At 49.4% G+C, this 26,469-nt stretch overlaps 12 protein-coding genes across 12 annotated transcripts; 6 read left to right on the forward strand and 6 right to left on the reverse strand.

Annotated features, from left to right (window-relative positions):
* Positions 1 to 253: 253 nt before the first annotated feature.
* On the reverse strand, positions 254 to 3,933 carry set1 (histone methyltransferase SET1; the record flags this gene model as incomplete). Its single annotated transcript, XM_056675819.1, has 2 exons — positions 254 to 357; positions 414 to 3,933. The coding sequence occupies 2 exons, from the start codon at positions 3,931 to 3,933 to the stop codon at positions 254 to 256; spliced, it is 3,624 nt and encodes a 1,207-aa protein (XP_056530819.1).
* A 1,700-nt stretch (positions 3,934 to 5,633) lies between these two features.
* gfa1 (glutamine--fructose-6-phosphate transaminase (isomerizing) GFA1) lies at positions 5,634 to 7,897 on the forward strand (the record flags this gene model as incomplete). Its single annotated transcript, XM_056675820.1, has 4 exons — positions 5,634 to 5,638; positions 5,689 to 5,759; positions 5,828 to 6,059; positions 6,121 to 7,897. The coding sequence occupies 4 exons, from the start codon at positions 5,634 to 5,636 to the stop codon at positions 7,895 to 7,897; spliced, it is 2,085 nt and encodes a 694-aa protein (XP_056530820.1).
* Positions 7,898 to 8,272: 375 nt separating this feature from the next.
* Positions 8,273 to 9,012, forward strand: N7500_004676 (lumazine synthase RIB4; the record flags this gene model as incomplete). The annotated part of the gene is made up of 3 exons (XM_056675821.1): positions 8,273 to 8,315; positions 8,374 to 8,539; positions 8,616 to 9,012. 3 exons carry the CDS (start codon positions 8,273 to 8,275, stop codon positions 9,010 to 9,012), a joined length of 606 nt encoding a protein of 201 aa, XP_056530821.1.
* A 186-nt stretch (positions 9,013 to 9,198) lies between these two features.
* On the reverse strand, positions 9,199 to 10,390 carry N7500_004677 (proteasome core particle subunit alpha 7; the record flags this gene model as incomplete). Its single annotated transcript, XM_056675822.1, has 5 exons — positions 9,199 to 9,525; positions 9,583 to 9,909; positions 10,037 to 10,195; positions 10,252 to 10,317; positions 10,388 to 10,390. The coding sequence occupies 5 exons, from the start codon at positions 10,388 to 10,390 to the stop codon at positions 9,199 to 9,201; spliced, it is 882 nt and encodes a 293-aa protein (XP_056530822.1).
* A 607-nt stretch (positions 10,391 to 10,997) lies between these two features.
* Positions 10,998 to 11,792, forward strand: N7500_004678 (uncharacterized protein; the record flags this gene model as incomplete). The annotated part of the gene is made up of 2 exons (XM_056675823.1): positions 10,998 to 11,096; positions 11,157 to 11,792. The coding sequence occupies 2 exons, from the start codon at positions 10,998 to 11,000 to the stop codon at positions 11,790 to 11,792; spliced, it is 735 nt and encodes a 244-aa protein (XP_056530823.1).
* Positions 11,793 to 12,378: 586 nt separating this feature from the next.
* On the reverse strand, positions 12,379 to 12,720 carry N7500_004679 (mating alpha-pheromone PpgA; the record flags this gene model as incomplete). Its single annotated transcript, XM_056675824.1, has 1 exon — positions 12,379 to 12,720. One exon carries the CDS (start codon positions 12,718 to 12,720, stop codon positions 12,379 to 12,381), a length of 342 nt encoding a protein of 113 aa, XP_056530824.1.
* A 791-nt stretch (positions 12,721 to 13,511) lies between these two features.
* Positions 13,512 to 14,946, forward strand: N7500_004680 (isocitrate dehydrogenase (NAD(+)) IDH1; the record flags this gene model as incomplete). The annotated part of the gene is made up of 5 exons (XM_056675825.1): positions 13,512 to 13,541; positions 13,636 to 13,693; positions 13,748 to 13,822; positions 13,891 to 14,794; positions 14,859 to 14,946. The coding sequence occupies 5 exons, from the start codon at positions 13,512 to 13,514 to the stop codon at positions 14,944 to 14,946; spliced, it is 1,155 nt and encodes a 384-aa protein (XP_056530825.1).
* Positions 14,947 to 15,557: 611 nt separating this feature from the next.
* Positions 15,558 to 16,475, reverse strand: N7500_004681 (18S rRNA methyltransferase BUD23; the record flags this gene model as incomplete). The annotated part of the gene is made up of 2 exons (XM_056675826.1): positions 15,558 to 16,377; positions 16,453 to 16,475. The coding sequence occupies 2 exons, from the start codon at positions 16,473 to 16,475 to the stop codon at positions 15,558 to 15,560; spliced, it is 843 nt and encodes a 280-aa protein (XP_056530826.1).
* A 208-nt stretch (positions 16,476 to 16,683) lies between these two features.
* N7500_004682 (uncharacterized protein) lies at positions 16,684 to 17,430 on the forward strand (the record flags this gene model as incomplete). Its single annotated transcript, XM_056675827.1, has 2 exons — positions 16,684 to 16,753; positions 16,814 to 17,430. 2 exons carry the CDS (start codon positions 16,684 to 16,686, stop codon positions 17,428 to 17,430), a joined length of 687 nt encoding a protein of 228 aa, XP_056530827.1.
* Positions 17,431 to 17,972: 542 nt separating this feature from the next.
* Positions 17,973 to 22,090, reverse strand: N7500_004683 (GTPase-activating protein BEM3; the record flags this gene model as incomplete). Its single annotated transcript, XM_056675828.1, has 3 exons — positions 17,973 to 17,998; positions 18,052 to 18,651; positions 18,706 to 22,090. The coding sequence occupies 3 exons, from the start codon at positions 22,088 to 22,090 to the stop codon at positions 17,973 to 17,975; spliced, it is 4,011 nt and encodes a 1,336-aa protein (XP_056530828.1).
* Positions 22,091 to 22,956: 866 nt separating this feature from the next.
* On the reverse strand, positions 22,957 to 25,141 carry N7500_004684 (mitochondrial distribution and morphology protein; the record flags this gene model as incomplete). Its single annotated transcript, XM_056675829.1, has 3 exons — positions 22,957 to 23,088; positions 23,146 to 24,347; positions 24,400 to 25,141. 3 exons carry the CDS (start codon positions 25,139 to 25,141, stop codon positions 22,957 to 22,959), a joined length of 2,076 nt encoding a protein of 691 aa, XP_056530829.1.
* A 124-nt stretch (positions 25,142 to 25,265) lies between these two features.
* N7500_004685 (pre-rRNA-processing protein PNO1) lies at positions 25,266 to 26,281 on the forward strand (the record flags this gene model as incomplete). The annotated part of the gene is made up of 3 exons (XM_056675830.1): positions 25,266 to 25,476; positions 25,532 to 26,172; positions 26,225 to 26,281. 3 exons carry the CDS (start codon positions 25,266 to 25,268, stop codon positions 26,279 to 26,281), a joined length of 909 nt encoding a protein of 302 aa, XP_056530830.1.
* Positions 26,282 to 26,469: the final 188 nt, after the last annotated feature.

A 26,469-nucleotide genomic window follows, 5' to 3' on the forward strand; every position in this document is an offset into this window, starting at 1 on the left:
GGGATTTGACACATCTACGCTCTCACATTGCTTTCTAAGAGGACTTTTGCTTCAGTGCCTTGACTTGAAACAGAGAACAGGCGAAATTCTTTTGAAATTGGTATATTGTACAAGAGAGTTTGTAGTTTATGAAATCACGATTGCCATTGATAAATGCGTCAATGCTCCCACCCTGAAAACGCCGGCCCGATACAACGCCACCCAGTAGATGGGAGTCAATATGCCTCCCGAGGATTTCGCTAGATAGGTCCTCTCAATTGAGAAATCCCTTGCAGCCCGTCGAGCCACAGAGACAGGGAATACGGTCATCGCTGTCCCACTCTCGTTCGAATTTGTAGTCGTACGTCAGCTCCTCATCTAATAGATTTGGTTAGCACATTTGTTTTCTCCTGAAGCGAGCGCATTTCACAAACCTCTTTCGATATCCCTAAGCGCATAAATCACAATGCGTTTACTGCCATCCACCTTGATGATCTTAGCGGTGCAGTTAGGTGTACAGCTGTGATTGATGAATCGCGCAATTCCTCCTCTCTTTGTGGCATCGATGACGGTGTTCTCGTCGATTCGGAAAAGATAACTGCTACCGATCCCGCTCTTCAGGTATCGTCTTTCTCTCATATCGGCCACCTGCTGACGCACTTTCTCTCCGACATACTCAATGATCATGTCATTAGCAGTGATGTTTTCCTCGGCATACAGACCCCAGTTGTGAATGGCAGAGCGAGCGAAGCGTACAGGCTTCTTGCGTTTCTTAAGCTGGTTGAATCGAAGAACGTCTCCTTCGCCACTCGCAGTAGGAAGGGCCTGCTTTTGAGCATTGATGTCTGCAATGAGCCGGCGGTTGTTGACTCGTGTGGACCGGGATGTTGATTTTGATATTGTTTTGGCGGCTGCAATTCTGGCAGCTTCTGCTGCTGCTGCCTGAGGGTCTGCCTTAGCATTCGCCTCGCGCTCCTCACGAGCTTTCTGAACCTTGATCCGATGGGGCAGGTATTTGGATTTTTCTGCTTCCATAATCCTTTTTCGACCTTCTGTCCGCGCAGCTCCGGTGGAGTTTTGCACATAATAGCCAGGGATACTGATAGCGTCCTGGGTTGTGCCAGTTTCCAGGCCATTGAGAGCTTTGATCTCTTTTTGTTTCCAACCCCATGCAGCAAGATTTCGAATAATTGATTCTGACTGATCCAGTAGAACTTCTCGCAAAAACTGCAGGTCCTCGTCGTCCTTGACCAGGTTTTGCCAACCATCCAGATCGAGCACAATATTTTCATCATCTTCCACCGTTGCGCGGGGCTCATCCTTGGAAAAGCCCCATTCAATCTCTGTTTTCGGCTCATCAGTCGGTTCGGCCTTGCACGTTTCGCTGATCGAGAGGTCATCACCCTCGAGATGTGTGTGAGAGACAAGCTCACTAACATGGTCTGCGGGTTGGTCTTGCGTTGGTAATTTGTCGCCATCATCTGCGAGAACATCGCTGATAACCGCAGGCGTTTCCAGGTCCTTAGTTGTACCCTCGTGTCCATCTGCTTCCGAGTCAATCCCAAAGAGCTCATCCTCCTGTCGCTGTCGCTTTCGTGCTTCGTCATCTTCGGTCAATCGCTTCCTCTTGCCCGATGTGGGAGACAACACAAGTTCATGAGAGAGATCGCCGGTTTCAACTGTGGCATCCAAATCGTCCACAGCTCCAGCGCCACGCCCTTCGCTCTCCCGAGATGATTCCAAATCGTCTGACTGGTATCCTCCGTCCTCCGATGACGTTGAACTTGCGCGACTAGGGGGTCGGCTCTCTCGTTCGTCGACATCTCTGGCAGCAGGAGTGCGCTGTTCGTCATCCGAATCCTCATCATCGTGCAACTGCTGTAAGCGATGATACAAGGGGCGGACTTCTTTCTTTCGTAGTGGTTGCCTGCGCCGTTCGTCGAGGAAGGCAGCACCCGCATGGTCAAGGCCATGGGCTTTCCGGATACGAGGAAGAGCAAGAATATTCAGACTTGATGATCTGAGAGGATCTCGGCCAGCAGACATTTCGCCTCGAGAGCCAGGGGTGCTGTCGATTTGGAAAACAGACCGTTTTGTACCTTCGGGGTCCGAAATTCCCAGCTTTTCCCTTTTGGCCGCATGCTTACTCGGTTCCAAATAGTCGTAAAGAGCCGGGGCAGCTATGCGCGACTTCACATCCTCGAGAAGCTTGTCCCTCAGATCGCGAATGATGATAGACAATACCTCCCGGCATGGATCCAAATCAAGTGCCCGCTGCTTTTTCTCTTCCTCGATATCCAAGTCGGCCTCTTTCCTCGTCCGATCCTTTGCGGCCTTGTCTCGCCGTTCGGCGCGGAGGCGTTCAGGGCTGGGGCTTCGCTCGTAGTTCGGGTTACCGTAAGGTTGACTCTCCATGTTCATGATATAGGTGAACAAGGGTTGCATATGGCATAGTCGGTAGCAGCGTTCGGTTTCCTCCTCACCCCGGCGCGAATTCTCGAAGATGATATAGTAGCCGGTTTTGTCACAACGAATATGTTTGTATGCAAAGAGTCTGAGTCTTTTCCTCAAGTGAGGAACCGTTGTACTAAGGACCGGGACGTAACAGTGCGCAATGAAAATGTATGGATCGCGTTTGATCTGACTCAAGATAGCAGTTTCTTCGACCAATGACTGCACAACAGGAGATCGGACACCGGCCCTAGGGCCCTCTGGAATAACGACCCCCGGCCGTAAAGATGACCTGCCTGAGGGACCCTTGGGCGCCGTCGGTGGTGGTTCGCTTTTCTTGATCTGGACATCGGGTCTCGGTTCACTTGGAGGCGGAAGTGGAAGGGTACTCTTGGATGCCAGTCGCTGGGACTCCACTGCTTTCGCGGCCATGCGGTCTGACACAATCCCGTCGCGATCCAGCTCGACCCGAATCCTGCGGGTGCCAATGCGTTGTTCTTTCTTGCATTCAAAGTATGCACGTCGCGCCGCGCTAGAGGCTGATGCTGGGCCATTTCCTCGGGCTGAGGTGCTATCTTTGTATTTAATGGAGCAGATCCCCAGAAATCGGCCGGTGATGGGATCTGTGCGGTTCTTGATTTCGGCCACATCTCCAAAGCTCGAGAAAAGCGCGCTGATCGGGGCGATGGGAGTCAAAGGATCGAACCCCGTTACCACAACTTGGATCGGAGGCCCGGGACCAATACTCGTTGCCACATCGTATGACCAAGGCTTCAAATTGTAAGGCGCGGGCCGGTATTTTGTCTTTTGCTTGCAGCCGGATCCACGAGTATAATTGGCGATCGCACGACGCGGATCGGGTGGCGCATCTGTTTGGCCATCATTCACGATGTCCACATACTCAAGCTTTTTCCGTTTTTCCTTCGACGAGGTCCGTTTGTCGAGATCGGGGTCATACACAACCTTGCACCCTCTCACGCGGATCTCGAGGTGTCGGGTTTGCGACTGAGGGGTAGGAGGGGTGTGGATTGGTGTGATGGTAGATTTGGTGTTTTCATGAGTCGGCCTGGAAGAAGTACCCGGAGAAGCTCCACCTGCTATCTTTTGCTGTGTTGGACTAGTCACTTTGCAAGGGGGCGATGATTCCGCAGTGGTGAGCGGTGTCAGTGTATCAATTTGTGATGGGATGGGATTTGCCGTGGGTGGAGGTAGCCCAGTCCTATCCTCCACGCTTTTCGCCTTGGCGGAAATGGTCAATTCAAGCTCGTTAGGGGCCGACGGGCTGCGAGCTCCCCCTTCGTCTGTACTGGGGTTGAGAGGCGTCTCAATGGTTGTGGGCGCGCTCGAGGTAAGAGACACTGGACAATCCGAGATCCTTTCAGAAATTTGTTCACCCTCGACATGTAATTTCCGTCGTTCCTGCGCTGTTTTGAAGCGCTTCTGTTGAAGGACTGATGGGGCGGTGGGGAAAAAGTCTGCAAAGCCAGCCGAGGCGCGTGACATGGTGAGAGGTTGGCTACACGCCAGAGACCGTGGCGCGATCAGAAGGCAGCATCCTTGACAGCAGTGATTCGGCTATTGCGGACACATGCGACCGAGAAGGTCCCGGCACGGCAGTATTGAAAAAATTAAGATGAAGGGGCTCGGTGTGTTAAAGAGATGAGAAGACAAAAGAAATCGGAAGAAAAAGGCTGAAAAGCGATATCCAGGAGCTGGAGGTGTCGTTACGCGCAAATCAAGAGTTTGCAGGAGGCTAAGACGCGATGGAGCGGAAGGAAGTGGAATGGTGGGGACGAAGTTTGAACTTCACGCTTTCAAGGGATAACTCCTATAAAGAAGGAAAAGGGAATTGCGTACAGCGAAGAATTAGACAATTAAGGTAATGATGAAGTTCAAGTTCAACCTTGGAAGTTCCCCGGGTTCAGTAACATTGAATGATTCAGCAAGGCCTTTTCTTTTTTTTTTTTTTTTTTTTTTTTTCCCTCAAAAGAACTTGAATGACCTCACCGCGACTTAATCGTTCAATACAAGAACACCTACAATTGAGGTACCTGACAAGTATCTTTTGGGCACTCATTGGAAATAAATTTGATCTTGTATTAGTTTATCGTTAAGAAGCGATTGTTGGTAGGTGGCCTTGGGATTGATCTCGTCATTGGATTCTATCAGGTTATACGAAAGCACAAAGCCTGAAATCTATGCATTTGGTGTGGTCCAGTATACTCCGTACAACATACAACATTTGAAGATGCACAGAATAGGATATATGTGGAATATTTATTCGTGCAAGTCCGACAAGTATCCGTGGATGGAACAATCAGTATATTCCAGCTTACTAGATAACTAGTCAATCATACTTACTCCGTACATAAGGTAGCATAGCCCTCTTCTCTTATCGAAGGCTGAAATGAGGCTGATATATATATATGCGAAGTACGGAGTAGAGAAATTAACCATAGACCTCAGCTTATCCACTGAGGCGTACAATAAGGGTAGTTTTCACGAGAGTACCAAAGATAGGCAAGATATACGGACAAATGACCAATAATACACAAGGCCAGTTATCGAGTCCAGGGGCATAAGAACCCATAGGTTAAAAAAATATAAGTGCAGAAGCGTGGAACGTCTGTCGAACCTTTCCCAAGGTTCCTTTTCAGGGGATCCTCCGTGCACTAAGGAATGTGCCGGGCCACTAGGTATAATTATAGATTCTCCCCCGTACATCATGTTTTTCTGGACTTCCAAGAGCTTCGCCTCGTTTTTGTTTCTCCGATTTAGCGTGAATCATCCAACTGAATCGGAATCATATGGCAATATCAATTTGAAGATCATATATACCAACCAGGTTACAAGTTGACATTTGAAAAGACTATAGATGGTTACTATACTCGTAGAGACCATTGGGATTATAAGTAGTGGTCATGCTATTTGATATATAAAGTATTTGTGTGCCAAGTGAGACAATTCCCCTGGGAACCAAAATGGTCCGAGCACCTCCCTCATTGGATCAAAGCTTGCAGAAAGAGCTAATAATAATCCGCCCCTCCCCCTACTCTTTGCCCCCCCTCTATAAATACGAAACACCTGTACCCAGCTTGTTTTCAATCACTTTCCTACTTTCTTTTAATCCTTCCCTCTGCAATCCATCCTCAAATACCCATTGTCTTTTTTTTTCAGTCACTTTTCTTTTTTTTTCGCCCATCATGTGGTAGGTTTTCTACTTTCCTCAATGAGGTGATATACTCACAGTTTGTTTAGTGGAATTTTCGGATACATCAACTATCTGGTCGAGAAGGACCGCAAATTCATCATTGACACACTGCTAAATGGTGAGTGATACAACGTTCTTCCTTGACAGCCTTTGCAACTTTCCGCTCACCACTATTTTTCCCCCCAGGCCTCTCGAGATTGGAGTACCGTGGCTACGACTCGGCTGGTATGGCCGTGGATGGCGACAAGAAGAATGAAGTCTGTGCATTCAAGGAAGTTGGCAAGGTGGCCAAGTTGAAGGAACTCATTGAGCAGAGCTCAGAGGACATGACCAAGACCTTCGAGTCCCACGCCGGTATCTCTCACACCCGTTGGGCTACCCACGGCACTCCCTCCCGCCAGAACTGCCACCCCCACCGGTAAGTTCCCGAAAATCCATGGATATTGATTGGATTGTGGAGCTAATTGCATCGTTGATAGTTCTGATCCCAACTGGGAGTTCTCCGTGGTCCACAACGGTATCATCACCAACTATAAGGAATTGAAGGCTCTGCTCGAGAGCAAGGGCTTCCGTTTCGAGACTGAGACCGATACTGAGTGCATTGCCAAGCTTGCCAAATACCTTTACGACCAACACCCCGACATTGAATTCACAGTCCTGGCCAAGGCAGTCATCAAAGAGCTTGAGGGTGCCTTTGGTTTGCTGCTCAAGTCTGTCCACTACCCCCATGAGGTCATTGCTGCCCGTAAGGGTTCGCCCCTGGTCGTCGGTGTGAAGACCTCCAAGAAGATGAAGGTGGATTTCGTGGATGTTGAATATTCAGAGGATGGTGTCCTTTCAGCGGAGCAGGCCTCCCAGAATGCGGCTGCCAAGAAGTCTGCCACAAGCCTCCTTGCCCCTCCTGACAAGTCGCTGTTGCACCGCTCCCAGTCTCGGGCATTCCTCTCCGACGATGGCATTCCCCAGCCCGTCGAGTTCTTCCTGTCCTCTGACCCATCTGCCATTGTGGAGCACACCAAGAAGGTTCTCTACCTGGAGGATGACGATATTGCCCACATTCACGAGGGACAACTCAACATCCACCGTCTGACCAAGGATGATGGCACCTCCAACGTCCGTGCCATTCAGACCATTGAGCTCGAGCTGCAAGAGATCATGAAGGGCAAGTTCGATCACTTCATGCAGAAGGAAATCTTCGAGCAGCCCGAGTCTGTTGTCAACACTATGAGAGGTCGTCTGGATGTGACCAACAAGAAGGTCACCCTCGGTGGTCTCCGCCAGTACATCTCGACTATTCGTCGCTGCCGACGCATCATCTTCATTGCCTGCGGCACCAGCTACCACTCATGCATGGCTGTGCGTGGTATCTTCGAAGAGCTCACTGAGATTCCTATCGCAGTCGAGCTCGCCTCCGACTTCCTTGACCGACAGGCTCCAGTGTTCCGTGACGATACCTGTGTGTTTGTCTCTCAGTCTGGAGAGACTGCTGATTCCCTGATGGCTCTTCGCTACTGTCTGGAACGTGGCGCCCTGACCGTTGGTTGTGTCAACGTTGTCGGATCTTCCATCTCTCTCCTCACCCACTGTGGTGTGCACATCAACGCTGGTCCCGAGATCGGTGTGGCCTCGACCAAGGCATACACCTCTCAGTTTGTGGCCATGGTCATGTTCGCTTTGTCACTGAGTGAAGATCGTGCCTCTAAGCAGGAGAGACGAGAGGAGATCATGGAGGGCCTTGGACATATCTCTGAGCAGTTCAAGCAGATCTTGAAGCTCAACGATCCGATCAAGGAGCTATGCGCCCAGTCCTTCAAGAACCAGAAGAGCTTGCTGCTGTTGGGCCGTGGTGCTCAATTCCCCACTGCCCTCGAGGGTGCTCTGAAGATCAAGGAAATCTCATACCTCCACTGCGAAGCTGTCATGTCTGGTGAATTGAAGCACGGTGTCTTGGCTCTCGTTGACGAGAACCTCCCCATTATCATGATCCTCACCCGTGACAACTTGTTCACCAAGTCCTTGAACGCTTACCAGCAAGTTATTGCTCGTGGTGGTCGCCCCATTGTTATTTGCAACGACGATGATCCCGAGTTCTCGTCCGCCCTGACCGAAAAGATCAACGTGCCCAAGACTGTGGATTGCCTCCAGGGTCTGCTCAATGTCATCCCATTGCAGCTCATCTCATACTGGCTTGCCGTTGGCGAGGGACTGAATGTCGATTTCCCTCGTAACCTGGCCAAGTCGGTCACTGTGGAGTAAATGTTTCTTTAGCGCGAGGTTAGATGATTCTCATGATCTGGTCATCTTTTTATCATTAGGTGTTTTGAGCTTCGGGACAATGGAATCTCGTTTTGTTTTTTTTATCTCCCTTTTCTGGGCTCATTGCCTATAGCTTAGCATAAAGAATGCATGCCCTTGCATAAACCAAATTGAACGTATGTCATAGAACCATTCTAAGCCAATTGCGCTCAACTGCCGTGTTCGGTGTTGACATTCCGCCTTCCCCCGCCAAATGCGGGACCGAGGGATTTCGCCCCTCAAGCTCTTCTGATTCATAAACATTTGTCAAGCTCAATTCTCCCAATCCCCAAACATCTTCTCTCTTTCTTTAGTCTAACCATCCCATTCAATACAATGACTTCTATCAAAGGCCCCGGCGCTGCCCAGACCCACGATGGTAAAAGCAAACAACAGCCCTCGGGGAAACTCCCTAGCTAATACCGACTTTACAACAGGCTCTGAGCTCCGCGTTGCAATCGTCCACGCCAGGTGGAACACAGTCATCATCGAACAACTAGTGTCAGGAGCAAAGAAGAACCTCCTCGCAGCCGGCGTGAAGGCGGAAAACATCACAGTTCAGACAGTTCCAGGCAGTTACGAGCTGCCTCTCGCAGTGCAACGGTGAGTGGACGACATGATCACATATCCTATAGCTATCATAGCTCCCACATAGCTTCAACTAACACTTTCTTTACAGCCTCTATGCCGCTTCCCAGCTCCAGGCCAACTCCTCCGGCGAGGGCATCAGCGCCACCGACCTCCTGGCATCGCCCACCGAAGTGTCCGGCTCAACCGAGTCCACAAGCTCTAAGAAGCCTTTCGATGCTATCATTGCCATCGGTGTCCTCATCAAGGGCGCTACGATGCACTTTGAATATATCGCTGACGCTGTCAGCCACGGGCTCATGCGTGTGCAGCTTGATTCTGGTGTTCCTGTCATCTTTGGATTGCTCACTGTTCTGACGGAGCAGCAGGGATTAGAACGGGCTGGTCTCGGAAACAGTGGTATGCACAACCATGGTGAGGACTGGGGTAGTGCTGCTGTGGAGTTGGGTTTGAAGAGGAAGGAGTGGTCTGAGGGCAAGATTTTGTAATTCTTGCGATAGATTGGATATTATATCTTTTGGGGGTTGAGGGCTACGTTGGAACCCTCTAACATATTTGGTGCGGCTTTTTGGAACTAAAACTTGGGCCTTCGTGGTAGATTGGTTTTCATTGGAATATGAAAGGAAACACCTTCACAGAACCATTATTCTTTGGGAGCATAATCTATTACATGTTCACTCTTCCATCTGTTCACCTTGACCCTTATCCTCCTCTTCTTCATCGTCCCCTTCCAGAGAACGCTTTGCTGCTTTCTCTGCTTCCTCGAGGAGCTCCTTGGGCACTTCCTCATGGCGGCCCTTGGTTGGCCCATCAACCGAGCTGATCCATGTCATCTCGAGTTCGAAGTCCTTATCCTTGCTGTCCTCGTGGGCAACGTAGATGATACGGGCAGCTTCCTTCACACCATCTGCCAAAGACAGAGTACCCGAGGTCAGATCTAGTTTCTCGAGTTCAGCTTTGGCAGCCTGTCGTCCCTTGCCAGTAGCAGCACCGTAGTATCCCTACTTTTTGTCAGCATATATCCAACCAAATACACACAGATACAGATCGCAACATACCCAGTACAGTCCACTAGGCTCAATCATGTATAGGCCAGGACCTCCGGCCTTGGCACCTTCAACCTTTCCACCAGAACCGGACTTGGGTCCAGCGCCGACCTGTCCATCAACTGGAACCTCCGCCTCAGTATCCCACCCGCCAACAATAGCAGTCACACCAAATGGCCGTACGCTGGAATAGAGGGTGTAGGCCTGCACGTAACCACCCAAGCGATTGGCAAGCGCAGAGGTCGGAATGGGACCTTTGTATGTACCTCTCCAGGAGGATGCCTCATCTCTAGCTCTGGAAACAAAGTGACGACCGTCGGGGACAAGTCCAGCGGATACCTGGATTGATAGAAAGAAGGCAGATTAGCAACGGGCACTTTGAAGCCTTTCCCTGGTAGCATGGTTTCGATGGAAGCACATTGCGTTGGGGAGAGGCGATCTGAATAAAATGGAAATGGCATCTCACAATTCCGACATGGCGATCGACTGTTGCGATTCTTTTGTTCGCGCCTGGCTTTAGGAGCTTGCTCGTGATGATCTTCTCAACTGCCAACACTACACCATCCTTGCATCTGATTCCGACTGCGGTACCACCGTTTTCTACTGCTTTGACGGCATATTCGACCTAGATGGAATTGTCAGCAATGTGAAGCTGAGTTTCGTGGCTCGTTCACGGTGTACCTGGAAATTCCGGCCGTCTGGCGAGAACACCGAGTTGGAGAGATCGTAGCCTGTGCCGATTGACGTCTGAATAATCACTCTGTTAGCTTGATTGGGATACAATATGGCATATTTTGTAGATTCGAAGCTGACTGACCATGATTTTGGTGAGGATGCGATGCGGTGAGGTTCAAGGACAACAGACGTCACTGTGGGTAGGTCGAAAGAGTTGATCTGTATATTGGACAGATAAGGGAGGAGAATGAGCGGGTTGGAGGTGACTATGGATAGGTAGGGTGAGGTTGGAAGCTCTGGGGATGATAACGGAGGTTCCTAGGCACTAAGCAGTGACGCTGTCGCGTCACGGGGTTGCCTGGCAGAGCTTCAAGTCACATGACCTCAAGATAATACCTAATCAGTACTTTGGTTTGTATGTCCTCTCTACAAGTTTTAAAGGTACTACTTGAGTACCTTGTAGTATTGTGTATATTATGGACACAAAAGGGAGATCTTACGGGCTCATTATGGGTATGTTATAGACATGAGATGCAGTATAACATATGATCCTCTTCTAGTGGCCCCTCGGACTGCAGCCCAACCGAACAAGCACTTGGGCATCTTTGCCCCTCGACCTAAATAATAAAAAAACACAACGCTTTAAATTCTTTCCTCTAGTCAGTTTTACATGGAACAGACATCTGGATCGAGCTTCGACATTTTCTATTCGTTCGGATATTGTTGAGCTAAACAGAATTTCCACCCCCGCCATGTCTTCCTCCATACTACATCAGTGCCCGCACTGCGGGCACGTCTCCGATATCTCAAATGCACTTGCAGCTTTTATCGAGAACCCCCACTGTAAACAGGTAGATCGTGCTCATTGTGATCTTACTACGCCAAGAAACCTGACCAGGTGTTGTATATAGTGCGGTATGTCTGCTTCGGAAAGCGACTCGAAAGTGCAAGACGAACTTTCAGCTCTGTTTGATAGACAAATGAGTATGACACAGCTGCATCCCGCTCCTAGAGAGACCATTGTACCATCTCAAGCGCCACAGATTGCATACAGCATTACCCAACACTATCACCACTCGGCTCACAGAGTCGCCCAACACACAGAGCCCTCGAGCATTGATGTTCTAAGGCATCACGGCCTTGACCCAAACACCCTTACTCAAGACCAGCTCGCCCTTTTTGAGAATGCCGATGCAGAGCAGAGAGAGCGGTTGATCCAAACATGGCAGCTCTACTCGCAATTTGGACATGAAGCCAGTGCTGGGGACTTTGCCATGAATGATTCTGCCATGGACGACAGTGCAGATGGAAATGTCTGTGCTGATGCGGAACCTTACATGGTATCTGGTTACGAAAACGCTGCCAACCAGGCCTCTCACCTCCCTAAAGAGCCCACCACTGGTGAAACGTACGCTGGGTCAAAGGACCCAGTGTATCAAGGTCAGCAGTGGTGGGAGATGACAAGAGCTGCTCCAATGGAATCACAGTATGGCGCATTTCAAGAGATGGGACGATATTACCCTAGCTGTGGTGTATATCACCATTAATAATGTCAGAATTACTTCTATTGAAACGAATTCCTTATGTATATATTTCCCCATGATTGTGGTTCTTGCTGCCCTTTTCTTTGCCTCTGTTGTACATGCCCCGGTTAGTATAAAATAAATATACTAACTAAGTTATAAAGGCTCCCTCCCCGCGTAAGAAATATATATCAAACTTAGCGACCTGAGCGGAATAGCTTGCCTTAGAGATTCTGGATAGAAGAAGTGTTGTGTCAAAAGGGGATGGATTTCTCTGATTCTAGATACATATTTCTTTGAGTAACGACCCAGAAACCCCCACAATTCAAATCATGATTTACCAGAAATCAATGCCATAACCAATGGTGAAGATAAAAGAGTGTTCGCCATTGGAATTTTCATAACGTATCCATCGCATGCCAACCGGACTTCCTTGAGATATTTCATATGGAAAAAGTAGTTGATGGTGTGCATATCGGTAATCGAAAAGAGATTGATCGAGCAATCTCTGTTGATACATGCAGCACCACGGAGCTCAAAGTAAAGGAGACGCTAGCAAAAGTCAGTCAATTTATTCCATACATAGAATAGACGAGACTGTGACGTACCTTTACTCATCATCCTCTTCCTCGAGAGCAGCCATGGCATGGGCGAGAGCATCGCTGGTACGCTTGACCTCATCGACGGCATCGGCGGCACGCTTGGCCTTGTAGCAGCCCTGGCCAATATGACCACACCACTTCTGAAGAACCATAGGCAAGTTTCTGGCCATGGCCTCGGCGAGGGCGTCGGCGGAGCGCTTGACATCGACGGAGGCATCGGCGGTTCGCTTGCAACCCTGGCCGATGTGGCCACACCACTTGGGAAGAGTCTCGCCGGGACCACGTGCAAGAGCGGCGGCCTGGACAGTGCCAGCAGCGAGAACAGCGACGAGAACGGAGGTGACCTTCATCTTGATTGTTGGCGGAGAAACCTGGGGTTTGGAATTGGAAGATCGGTTTGAAGAGCGAGAGACAAATACTGAGAGAGCTCGATGATGGAGATGTCTGGAAAAAAGAACCAAAGAAGACGAACTGTAATGAGGTTTATATATCCACGAAGACTGCAGGTATCATCGCCGGTTCAATAGTAGTCTCGTTATTGGGAAGAGTATCTTGGGCATGAGTTCGAGGAACCCGTTTATTCTGAATAGAGGCATGATTCTGAATAGAGCTCTTTGTCGACCGACATCAGCCCGAATAGAGGTGCTGTTCGAGGTTGCCCATTCTGAATAGGGTTCTTATTGACCGATGTCCATATGCCACTCCAATAATGAACTGAGGTCTCGTGTCGAGATGATCTAGGTTTAGCCATCATATTCGATGCTTTGACAGACAAATAGGCTAATACGCCAAATTTAATTAAGCTAGAGTATATATTAGTTAACGTCGTGGATATCTTTTGTTTGAGCTGACCACTGAGCTTGGGGTTGTGATCTTCGAGGACCGGAAGAGGATATGAATAAGAATTGGCGAAAGAAGTTGAACATCCGGGGAATTCAATGAATAAGAATGTCGAGTTGATCTATTTCTTTGTGAAGTTGTAGGAGAGTATCCATTCAGATAAGATCGGGCCGGCGCTAACCACATCGATGCCGAGCCCATCCGGAGGCTTTTTTTCCCGTTTTCACTGTTCCCTTTTCCAACCCCCTCGAATTTGGTGATTCGTGATTCTGTCCCAATTTCTTTGTTTAACTCCTTGAAAATGTTCTCCAGAACGGCACAGCCTGCTCGGGTAAGTCTTCCCATATTTGCTTTTTCCCGTTCCGTGTTTCCGCCATTGTCCATTTCACGCCAGCTGGCTTTCGCTAATCTCTTGCTCTCTATAGACTCTGCTCCGCAGCGCTTCCGGAGCTTCTTCTCTCGGTCGCTCTATTCCCGCCAGAAGTATGCCATTGATGTTTGCACCGTCTCGAAATTCTCACTAACCAATTTGCGCAGCCTTCGCCAGCATTCAGTCGGACATCTTCAAGCCCACCAAGTATGGTGGCAAGTACACCGTGACCCTCATTCCTGGTAGGCCTCACATAAACTTGCGCATTATTTGCTTGAATCGCGCATGTTCCGGACTAACACTTGCCAAGGTGACGGTATCGGTGCTGAGGTCGCCGAATCGGTCAAGACCATCTTCAAGGCCGACAACGTCCCCATTGAGTGGGAGCAGGTCGACGTTAGCGGTGTCGATGCCGGTAACAAGCACTCCGAGGAGCTTTTCCGCGAGTCCCTGTCTTCCCTCAAGCGCAACAAGCTCGGTCTCAAGGGTATCCTCCACACTCCCATTGAGCGCTCTGGCCACCAGTCCTTCAACGTCGCCCTGCGTCAGGAGCTGGACATCTACGCCTCCATCTCTCTGATCAAGAACATCCCCGGTTACAACACTCGCCACAAGAATGTTGACCTCTGCATCATCCGTGAGAACACCGAGGGAGAGTACTCCGGCCTCGAGCACCAGTCCGTCAACGGTGTTGTTGAGTCCCTCAAGATCATCACCCGCGCCAAGTCCGAGCGTATCGCCAGATTCGCTTTCAGCTTCGCCCTTGCCAACAACCGCAAGAAGGTTACCTGCATTCACAAGGCCAACATCATGAAGTTGGCCGATGGTCTCTTCCGCAGCACATTCCACAAGGTCGCTGAGGAGTACCCCACCCTGGCGGTGGAGGACATGATTGTCGACAACGCTTCCATGCAGGCTGTGTCCCGTCCCCAGCAGTTTGACGTTATGGTCATGCCTAACCTTTACGGTGGCATTCTGTCCAACGTCGGCGCTGCCCTCGTTGGTGGACCCGGTGTTGTCCCCGGTTGCAACATGGGCCGTGACGTTGCTGTCTTCGAGCCTGGCTGCCGTCACGTCGGTCTTGACATCAAGGGAAAGGATCAGGCCAACCCCAGTGCTATGATTCTGTCTGGCTCCATGCTTCTGCGCCACCTTGGTCTCGATGATCACGCCAACCGCATTTCCAAGGCTGTCTACGATGTTATCGGTGAAGGGTGAGTGGACCAAGACCTTTTTTTTTTATAGGAAAAAAAAAAGCAAGCTAACTTTCTTTTTTAGCCGCACTATGACCCGCGATATGGGTGGTCAGGCTACCACTCACGAGTTCACTCGGGCTGTTTTGGACAAGATGGAGGCGTCTCTGTAAATTTTGGAATCACCCGCGCTCCAATATACCTACCGCTACGATTGAGGATGCTGCCTGCTGATTTTTGGAATGTGCTCTGCACACCTGAATTGGTCGGTGTGGTCCTCATTTGATGTATTATCTTTCCTTTCAATTTAGCTCGAAACGTTCCCCGGCAAATTATAGCAATAGACACTTTTTCTTTTGTGATCATAACGTGGACATTCATTGCATTAATTTTTGGGTATCAACATCAAAGAAGGCCATGATTCTCCAATGGACCAACTTCATATCACGGTGCCCAGAAGATAGAGAGCTCAACCTCCAAACCTCCAACCCTTTACGAGGCCTCTAGTAGGCACCTCATAATCGACGGATTTGACCCGAGTCAAACTTGTAGGTGACGTCCATGAGCACCTCTCGACAAGCCTGTGATCAAATTCCGATTTAGACATGTAGATAACGCCCAAGGGAATGCGCATACACTGACAAAATGGGTGAACATTATGTACTTGAAGGGGAATGCAGGTGATTTGAATGCTCTTTTCATCCAGGCTTTTTCTCTTTTTTTCCTTCTCTTTTTGATCGAATCCATCAAAGACAAATGGCATCCGTAAACCAAAGCAGTTTACTCAGAAAGCGATTCGTCGTTTGCGGCCAGTGTATTTCGAGGTAGCCTTGACGACCTTACCCTTCTTCGCCATCTGCTCCTTTTTGTTCAAGATCCAAGCCTTGTCTCCCTTCCTCGGGGGTCCACGAGCATGATTGATCTCCGCAGCCTTCCGTCTCGCATCCAAGACACTAACATCATCCATGCCATTCACAACACCAGTGATATCACCAGTCAAGCCACCACCACCAACAGTCAGGACAAGATACAACTTGCTGCTCTTAGTGCCAGGATCATCTTCAAGGATACCCGCACCAAAGCCAGCTTTGATTGCAGCTCCACTGATCATACTCCGCTGGACATCATTCTTCGGGTAGAACTGACAAACAGCACGTCCACCCCGACGAAGACTGGCATACAGGCCTTCGAAGAAGCGTCGCAGACGACCCTCAGGACTAACATCGCTGGTTTCCGCATTACACAGCCACTGGATTGCACTGATGCTGATTGCGGCGTCGAATGTGCCAGGTCGGAACGGAACGCCTTGTCCGATATCTGCAAGGAATAGATCGCCTTCTACGTCCCGTTGTAAAGCCACGTCCAGCATGCTGGGTGAAATATCCATTCCGATCCATGTGTGTGGGCCACCGTCTTCAGGCGCAACTTCCGATAGCATTTCGCCGGAGAGACCGGAGCCGCAGCCGAGATCGAGGATGAAAGATGGGGATTTGAGGTCGAGAAGTTCAAGTGCGCGACTGGTCATGCTAGCTTGAATGTTGCGAATTCGCGAGGACTTCGTATACTTTCGGGATTCATTGTCATTGTAGAACAAGTCCGGTGGGCTGGAGTTTTCCACATGTGGGATTAGTTTTTTTTTAACTCTTCAATATGTGTGGAGTAGAGTCAGGCTGTCATACAGGATATCTTCAGGGCGCGACATGGTGTGTGGTATAGAATGTGCAAGTTGCGTTGTAAGTTGTAAGTTTGGAAAATCATTAAATTATATTTTTGGTGGTGCTGCCTGAGGCATCCGTACCCCAAAACGTCCACGTTTCTCCGATTGCATCTCGAATCTCTCTTGAGGCTGAATTAACCTTCTGCATTACTTTTCAACGCCACCATTTGACAGCTCTGCATTACTGGGCATCATGTGGATTCTACCGCTAGTTGGATATTTCGGGGTGGTTGTCGGGTTTGCCTTTCTCACCTTGGCCATAGGTACGGAGCGAGACATGGAATCCTAACAACAATAGAAAGCTGACTTTATTGAAATTTCAGCTTCGGGTCTCTACTATCTATCCGAGCTTGTGGAAGAACACACGGTTCTTGCCCGCCGAGTGCTGACACGTCTGATCTACGGCATCATCGCGGTCCAAGTTCTGCTTATGATAATCGACCGGTTCCCTGTGTCACTATCTGTGTTGAGCATTGCTTCGCATTTAATCTACGCCAGCAATCTGCGCCGATTCCCCATCGTGAAACTATCTGATCCTCTTTTCCTCCTCTCCTGCCTGCTAGTCGGTCTCAACCACTGGCTATGGTTCCGCCATTTCTCAAAGCCTTTGCCTCCGTCGAACAACTGGCGCCAACCGTATGGAGTCAATTACGAGGATATGCCCTCGTTCATTGAAGTGGCTTCATACTTTGGGCTGTGTGTTTGGCTCGTTCCATTCGCTCTGTTTGTTAGTTTGAGCGCGGGGGAAAATGTGCTGCCAAGCATGGGCTCTGAGTATGCTACCGGGGATCGTGGTAAACCTACTGGCCTAGGTCCCTCTGATGGCAAATCCAAGAACAAGGGAATGGCCAAAGCCTTGGTGGATGGTGTCCGAGATTGGACAAGAGAGACCGGTGAACTCATGGGTCTCTGGAAAGGAGAAAGTACACGACGATTCTGATTGAGCGAGGCCACGGGAAATGATGTTACATATATAGATGAAATGAAATTTGTATTCCGCCACCACAAGTCGTGTAGATTGTAAAAAAATAAATCGGCAAATTATGCCACCCAGCCTCCAATATCGCGTAGCCGTGGACCACCAAATTTCCAGATAATTGAGAGCAGATAATAACATATGGACATCAAGCCCAAGTGGAAGCGCTGAAGTATGAAGGAGAGGAAATAAAGGTGAGGAATGGGAAAATGAAGAGAAAGAAGAAAAAAGAAGGGGGTATAACGACGGTCAAAGTTGCTGACCATAGCATGGTGGACTCTCAACTCCAAGATGGACAACCCATCAAATTTGGTGTGCAACCGCATCTTGGTTACCATTATCATTAAACATTCCCTCGAGACTTTGATGGCTGAGATTGCCAAGCGGGTTAAAGTCATCATTCTGCGGTCGTGCAAGTCGTAATTTTTCCGGACAAGAGCGGCATGACCACTGGGCCAGAATCAGAAGTGAAAAAAAGAAAAGACTAGTGCGAAGTGTATCATAATTCAATTGCCCTGGTAGAAGGAAGGGTCTTCATAGAATAGATTAGTACAGGCTCAGAAAGATCAATTGATTGGGTCTTACCATCCATAAAGAGCATGGAACTCTCCCGTCGCTTCGTCTTTGTCGAGCGAGTGTCCTCTGAGCTAGGCACCAACATGCCATTCAAAGAAGAATAGGGAGCGCCGGCACCCGGAGGTTGGTTGTACTGCTCATGTCTGGACGTCGGTTGGTCATAGCTAGGTTGAATTGGGGTGAAACCGGTGTCATGATGTGTTCTGGCACTATCAGAAGGACCGTTCCCATCACCAGCGGTTCGGAACGAAGTCTGCTGGTACGAAGGTGTAGGGAGATCTGAGAACATCTGATGACGTGGGGAACGAATGTCATCGGGCGACAGATTGCTTTCAACTGTCAGTTCCATAGGCTTAGCAACCCTCGAATCATTATCGCCAAAGATACTGTCGTAATCTGTGAGGAACATCGAGAATACCGGCGCCGGAATATTGAGAGTTGGGGCAAAGACAATGCCCACATTCCTGACCGTCATCTTGTTCACATCAGAATTGTTAACAATCTCGATCAAGAACTGCGATAGAGCCCGTAACAGTGCTAGATTGGGACTGGGCAGTCTGTGCACCAAGGAGTTAAAGGCAGCGACCTTCTTTTGGCGATCGTCAAGTTCTGTTTAGTAAGGTTAGCAGGGTGATAAAATACAAAAATCGAATGTGTACATACCGAGAACGCGAAGGAAGTCCAAATGAAGTTCCCGGGTCAAGACGGTCGTCGGAAGCTCTCGAAGGTATTGCTTGAATAGAGAAGCCACGGCATGGATGTCGTAGTACTGATCTCCAGACACGAAATCAACATCACCTTCAGTGTTGAAACGTTCTTTCAAAGCTTTGATCACCACATTGGAACCGCTCAGACGGAAGATTCCTTCCTCCAAGGCTGCTTCCTTGGCATGGAGATATTCAATGCAACGATAAACTACTGCAGGCAGCTCCACATTAATCCCTGGTGGCCCACAATCGTGAACAGCCTCGGCCAGGGGTATACCAAATACAGGTCTGACAGGACCTGTCCTCTCAACATTGTTGCTTGCTACTAATGTATCGCTGCTGGTCTGAGTGGCAAGATCAAAGGAGGATCTAGTGCGGAAACCCCAGATACTGCGTTTCTTTTCTTTTGTCGACGTTTTTGCCTTGTTGCCCCAGGCTTCCACGTCCTGGATGACTGTGCCGTTTGTGGGTCTAGAAATCAGTCTGGGAGACTGCATTGCTTGATCGGGAGAAGACATGTCCCTGTATTCAGTCGCCAAAGCCGGGATTCGTGGGGATCGGGGAGCTTGCTCCAGAGTGGAACCAATGGTGGGAGGATCAGCTTGCACTGCATCCTCAAAGCTGAACCCCTGCACACCCCCTAGATCTTGGTCGGGACTGTCAACTCCACGGCCGGATCTCTTGCTTCCATTGAAGATTTTAGATTTGGTCTCGGTTCCCGAGAGAAGTTGCTTTTGCGGAGTCTGGGATTCGTCTTGAGACTGAGGTTGACTCTTGGATGATATGCTGCCGCGTCCCTCATTCTCGGAAGAAGCACTCTCAACATACTCCATGAGAGCATCGACCCATGTATCGCGCTCCTCATCGCTTTCGGCGCAAAGAACATGCCGAACAAGTGCCGAGGAATCTTTTTTCTTCGGTTCCAGAACCAAAAATGCATGGCGATACTGGTTGTCAGAGTCTTCCTCGCCCCCGGTAGGTGGAGCAGTCTCGGTGGGTTTTGGTGACTGCTTGCCAATCTGGGCATGATGAAGTTTGATAGTACCCATGTGCGGACCACCCGGAGATTCGTAGTATCTCAGCTCTGGGCCGTCGAGAACAAAATATCTCGCTTTCCAGCCACCGAAGTTCTTGCCTCGTTTGGTCAAATAACCTTCCTTTTGAGGCTTTCCGTCGGGCCCACGTGGCATATCAGGCCTTGTTTGGGTGAGTCCTTTCAGTATACTTGTCTCGTCGTCTCGAGGCTCGATGGCATCACTTGTCAGAAATTGGCAGATAGCTAGAGCGGCATTCTCGTCCACTGGCGTGTCCAGAAGTCTGTCAAAATATGCATTTAGTGCGGCACGTCTCAAGTCAATCTTCGCAGGGGAGTGTCCACTGAAAATATTTCGATCTGGTAGTTTTGCAGGGAGCGGACAAGATTGTCGAACTCTCTGATCCAGCTGCGGCAAGGCACCAATGACCTTTTCAACTCGCCATAGCTCTGACATCTCTGATCGAAGGATCACACTGAGAGTGAAAACAGGCTCCTCGTCCAGAGGCTTGGATGCCATATAGCTGTTTCGAGAGGGACGAAGGCGCGACGAAGATACTCTGACTTGAACCAAAGGAAGGGCATTAGGAGGCAAAAGTAGACCTTGATATTCATCAGACATCAATCCTCGGTAAATTTGATTGTCGGGGAAAGTTGCGGATCTTGGACTGTCAATCATGACAGTGGGGTCAATTGATGGTATAGGGCCACTGGGACGTCCCGAAGGGATAGGAGCAAAGCCCATAGGGTGATTGGCCATTCTAGGCGAGAGCGGCAATCCTGGGGCTTGATACCCGGCTGCAACGGAAGTGGATGCATCTCGTGGCATGCGAGGCATGGGGGAATTGATAGGTCGATCTTCTGGTCTGGGACTCAAAGGCAGCCCGGGGCTCATGGGCATGGCGACGATGGAGCGCCCGCCAAAGGACGAAGCGGGAGGCGGTCGAGAGCCCAAAAGCGACCCCAGTGAGTTAGAATCACCCACATTCGGTGGTGATCTCGTAGAAAGCTCCCTGGGTACCGTTTCCGGGCTACACGTTGCTGTGTCTCGGGAGCTATTAGAGGATGCTGCTTGGAGTGGTCCCGCAGAACCGGTAGAGGCAAGCATATCCTTCTGTAATGTAGCTTCGCGGTCTTGGTCGTCCTGCTCTCTCGTCTTTCGCCGTCCGCGGCCCGCACTCGGAATTCCATTTATATCTTCGGTGTCGCCGTAATCGGAATCGGAATCAGGATCAGAATCAGAAGCTGAAGATGCTCTTTTATTGTCTCCTTGTCGTAGATTCAGAGGCGCAGGCGGTGGCCTGCGGTTTGGATGGGGAAACCTGCTCTTTCCGTCTCCTATTGGAGATGGGATATCTGTGGGGGAGACCGGGCTTGTGGTGTTTTCAAAGCCCCGTCGAGAGATTTCAGATGGTGGTACAATCGATGGTTGATCAGGTTTGCGCGACACATTCTCTTTGTCACTACTTGGCGCGGCCATAGAGGTCGAGAGCTCAGCAACGGGGAATGGCGGCGCGTCTTGTATATCTTTGAGCTTTTTCCGATATTTATCCTTCTCTTGAAAAGCACGCTCTAGATCCTTGTTAAGGCCGAGGATCAAAGTTCTTTGTTTATCAACCAATTTCCAAAGTTGCGCGTTCTGCGAAGCCGCTTGATGTTTCTCTTTCAATAGGTGCACGATCACAGCCTCGGCAGACCCAGCGGCGTTGATGAGATTGTTAATATCGGCTGAACTCAGAGCATTCGGATCAAATGTAGATTTCTGAGAATTCGAGGACAGGGATGAAATAGCAGAGTCGATCGATGAGGTGCGAGGGATGACACGATGGGGTGCGCGATCTCCTGGCATCGAGTGTATAGAGCTGACGGACGAAGAAGCAGATCGATCGGGCTCTGGCGCACGGGATGATTTTGTCATACTGCTTTCGCCAGGCCGGCCGCTGACATTTGCCGACTCTGTTCCTACCATTTCAGGTGATTGCGACATGCTCTGACCAGGGCTGAATGGTGGCGCAGGGTATTGCGCATTAGCCGCGCGAGTGACTGGCGACCGATTCTGGGAGGAAGGGTTGGATTTCGGAGAAAGAGGGCTCTGTGACGCAGATCCTTCGACACGGTACGACTGAGGTAGGGAACTTGTATGCAACGGGGAAGGTGTGATATGTCGGGAACCAGGAGCAGGTCCGGGGCGTTGATCAGATCGAGCTAAATAATCCCGCGGGATGAGGCCGTTATTGACAGAATAGCCAGTCTGATTTTTAGACGAAGTCGGCGAGCTTTCATCAGTCCCTCGCGGAACTTGCGACATGACTGGTGTAGGGATCGAGACTCATCAGAGGGGTCACGTTCGGGGGGGCGACACGAGCCGAATGGCAAGGGGCAAGAGCACGGAACCCCGGAAGCTGAAGCTTAAGCGCCAGGGAGGAAAAAAAGGGGTGTCGACTGATCAACAGATTCTCTTGTAGAAAGAAACGGTATAAACTCCCTGGTGGGACCCTGGAGAGAATAAGAGTTGCGAGGGTGAGAGAGCCCAGAGCTTAAGAAAGTGAAGTGGGGGCAAAAAGGGGGTTTCAAGCTAACAAGAATGATAACAAACGATAATAAGAAGTCGGATATCAAAGTAATGGCGATCTTAGATCACTCCGTATTAAGGAAGAAAAGAGAAGAGGAAGATTTGGGATGTGTTGGTATGCAGAACTGATCCCTTTCAATCTCCCGGCTGCTACTCGGAGTTACCTAAGAGAGTATGCTTCTATGCGTCGAGCAGTTATTTCTTTCCCCGGTCTTTTTCTTACTGTTCTTTTTTTTATATCAGAGAGTATATTGCGTATAATGACCTTGCACCAACACTATACAAGGGGAGATGGATATACTATAAATTGTTTGTAGTACAAAGCCGTCCCAGCATTCGGCACAACTGCAGTGGAACCAGAGCGATATGAAAGTGATCTAGAATTATTGGAGAGTTGGTGAGTGGAATGTTTCGATTGTCCAGGGCAACTAGGAAATCGTATCAGAGCTGGGACTAGTTTGAGTTCTGTTTCCTACTTGACTTGGGATAGATTCTATCTTGAAATAAATGACCGAGACTCCCTGTAAATGCGACCGCAATGACTATGATACAGACCAAAAAAAGTAAAAAGCGCCAGTCAAATGAGGTACATGGTAGTACAGTTAGGCGATGTTGCCAGCCATGCCCATGAAAATAGCCTGGGCGGCTAGTTGAAGGGACCAAAATCCGACTTTCTTGAACCGCCGTTTCCGGGCCTGATCATCCACGACATCACGGGCAAATGCGTCGTAGGTCTGGAAAGATTATCAGCATTGAACAGATATTATATAAAAAGAGAAGAGGGTACTCACTGCAGCCGACAGGTCATCCATCAGGCCACTGTCAAAGATGGTCCAGCTTCCATCGAAATCTCCGACACGCTTGACTAAGCGGCAATTGATAGGAATGAAAGTGCGCTTGGAGTTGATATAGGCAACAATGGGACGGATGAGTGCGTTGTTGATGTAAGAAAGGTCCCGGGTGAAGATGGGCACAACAGCCCGAACATTGTTGAGGTGCACGCGCAAATCCATGACGAGGAAACGTCGGTCTTCAGTCTCTGATTCTGGATTGGAGTCTGAAGATACAGGCTCCGGGTAACGATTGGAGGTGACAGTGGCTTCTAACCGATCATAGAAATCGACCATCACTTTGGCCAAGCTCTCATCGTTTTCCGCAGGTAACATGATGTCGGCCACAATATCCACAGCTCCTTCGTGAATCCAAGAGAAAGGACCCTGAACACCACGGTTGAGATGGTCGACATTCAGTCCGTCAACTCGAATCCTGTTATGTTTCTTCCACGGATTTGGCTTGTCATCGTCTTCTATCCCGTTATCCTGCCGGATACCTGTGAAGCCATGGGTCTGACGAGCGTGGATTGTGAACAAAGAGTCGTCATAAGATCCAGACATCATATTGGCAGAGAGGAAATCGTAGAATAGCCATTGTTTCCGCAACTTAGGGAGGTCACACGAGAAGATGCTCACGGAGAAAGGACGGAAGTTGTCCGGTTGGTAAACAGTGACAAGCAGATCATGCATCTTGAAGGAGTCGATCTCGAAGTCACCGGGTCTATGCTCATGCCGGTAGGATTTAGGGTCCAGGTCTTCCTCCGGCCAATAAACATGGCGGCGGTCAACGACACCCCTTATGCCTTTCACCTCAACATCGTGAAGTGGACCTTTTCCATTGAGCCATTTGGTAAATGACAGTGTCACATTGACCGTCTCAATCGATAAATCGAATTGTGTATAGTTAGTATCTTCCTCTTCATCAGATACTATCTGGGAATCTTCGAATCCACTGTCCCCTCGAGCTGCTGCCTCGGCTGCCGCAGATTTTGATGAGCCCTTACTAACATGTCCTGCACCTTGGCCTGGTCGTTTTGACACAAAGACGTTCTTGAATGTGATGACGCCATTTTTCCATTTGGGCACGATTGCAGATTCAAAAACAACTTTGACTCCAGAAGACTTAGTGAGATAGTTGCCCACCCACCCCGCCAATGTTTCTGTTCAAGCACATTAGCACCCAGAGCTTATTGCAACCAAAAATGGACGTACCTTGAGCAAAGACTGTGTTGATCGCAAGAATCAGAAGCGAGAAAAAAGTTGTAGTTCCTACGACAACCCAGACGACGTGGCCTAGCAAAACCCACGAAAAGAAGGCAGTCATCTCATCCAAGTTGTAGGGACGAACACTCCTAATAGAAAACCATTTGAATCGTACTTTCAGGCGTGACCAGAACCCGGTTGCTGCGGCCAGGAGCTCCTCCTTGGTTGGCCGATGTATATGAGGCATATGTGGTAAGCGATCCCTCAAGTGGCGATTGTTCGTTGTCGGCTGTTGAGGGTTTTGTGATGGTTTGGGTTGTGAATGTGTGGTGGATGTATCTTTTCCGGATTGGGCGAGTTTCTGGGAATGGTCATTTTCATTGCGTTCATGGGTCTCTTGAGAAGCTTCTTTCTCACGCCGATGGTCGTTGGATGCATGTAAAGTTCGCTTCCAAACATGTTGGGCGGCAATTTTGGGAGAGGAGAGTATGCATGCTGTGGTAGTATCCGCAACAGCTGACGTAGGCGAAACGCCGAGGACGAAAAAGCCCCCAGAAGCGAATCTCCTGGTGAGAGGAGTAGGTTTCCTTGGAAGTGTAGAAATTCGTCGTGAGTGAGTTATAGACGAATCGAGGAATAATCTTGAGCTATAAGCATCAGCCGATACGCGATTGATTCGTATGCGACCAAGAAATGGATTTGCTGTTTCCCAAATATGGGCGTACAGCCGGCGTCCCAGGTTAGCAGACATCGTTGCCTTTACATCCTGGACATAAACGAGACAGTTGATCAAAGCGTAGGACAAACTGTATCATATACAGCAGTTGACTTGTTGACAAGGAAGCTTCCGAGCTTTGCGGGTTAGAAGAACCCAAATGAAATCATCGGAGTTTGTCTTGTTTGCATCAAAAAATTCCCTTCCGCCCACACTTCATTTTTCCGTGAGGGGGGAACTGATTAAATTTTGCGATAACAGATTTTATGAAAAAAAAAAACTTCATTCTTCAAACAATACAATGTCGGCACCTACAGCTATTCGTCAGCCAGAGCAGGCTCTCGGGCTTCAGCCTGAGACCGTCTCTCATGGTTAGCAGTCCATCTGATCTGTCCCCCAAAAAAACCTCTAGCTGACAATCAATAGATCAGGATGATGAAGTTTTGATCGATGTACAAGCCATCAACGAGGGCGCCCCGATTAACCCCGTTGCAGAGTCTACGGAGGACAGCGAAATGCGCATCGACGAGGAAGGTCGTCCTGTCTTCACCCCAGCCAAAGACGTCGCCGCAGCATATCGGATCGAAACACGAAAGGTGCCTGTACCACCGCACCGTATGACCCCGCTTAAAGCGAGCTGGGCCAAGATCTGCCCTCCTATTGTCGAGCACCTGAAGTTGCAAGTGCGAATGAACATCAAAAGCCGATCCGTGGAATTGCGAACCTCCAAGTTTACCACCGATGTGGGAGCTCTGCAAAAAGGTGCCGATTTCGTCAAGGCCTTCACTCTTGGCTTCGATCTCGACGATGCGATTGCCCTCCTCCGACTCGATGATCTGTACATTCAAACCTTTGAGATCAAGGATGTGAAGACTCTGAACGGAGAACATCTTGGTCGTGCCATTGGACGTATTGCAGGCAAGGACGGAAAGACCAAGTATGCGATCGAAAACGCCAGTCGGACACGAGTGGTACTTGCAGACCAGAAGATTCACATTCTTGGTGGATTTAAGAACATCCACATTGCTCGAGAGGCAATCGTCAGCTTGATTTTGGGTAGCCCTCCGGTAAGTCTTGGTCATATAAATACTTGAGGGGAATTTTTCTAACACAAAACAGGGCAAGGTTTATGGCAATCTTCGGACCGTCGCTTCACGAATGAAGGAACGCTTCTGATTGCACGACTCATTATCTCATCCGGCATGGTGTGGGCGTTCAGGTGCATCGGGGTTTTACGCTGTCTTCTTTTTCTTGATCTTAGAGGCTTGACGACGTATAACGTAAAGATATCAATTCATGGAAATTTCAGTCATCTCGATTATGTTTATGATCAACTGATCAAAAAGGAGCTCTTCGCTCCGATA

The sequence above is a fragment of the Penicillium coprophilum genome (assembly GCF_028826855.1).
Source record: "Penicillium coprophilum strain IBT 35676 chromosome Unknown utg000004l_segment0_segment0, whole genome shotgun sequence".
Taxonomy (NCBI): Eukaryota; Fungi; Ascomycota; class Eurotiomycetes; order Eurotiales; family Aspergillaceae; genus Penicillium; species Penicillium coprophilum.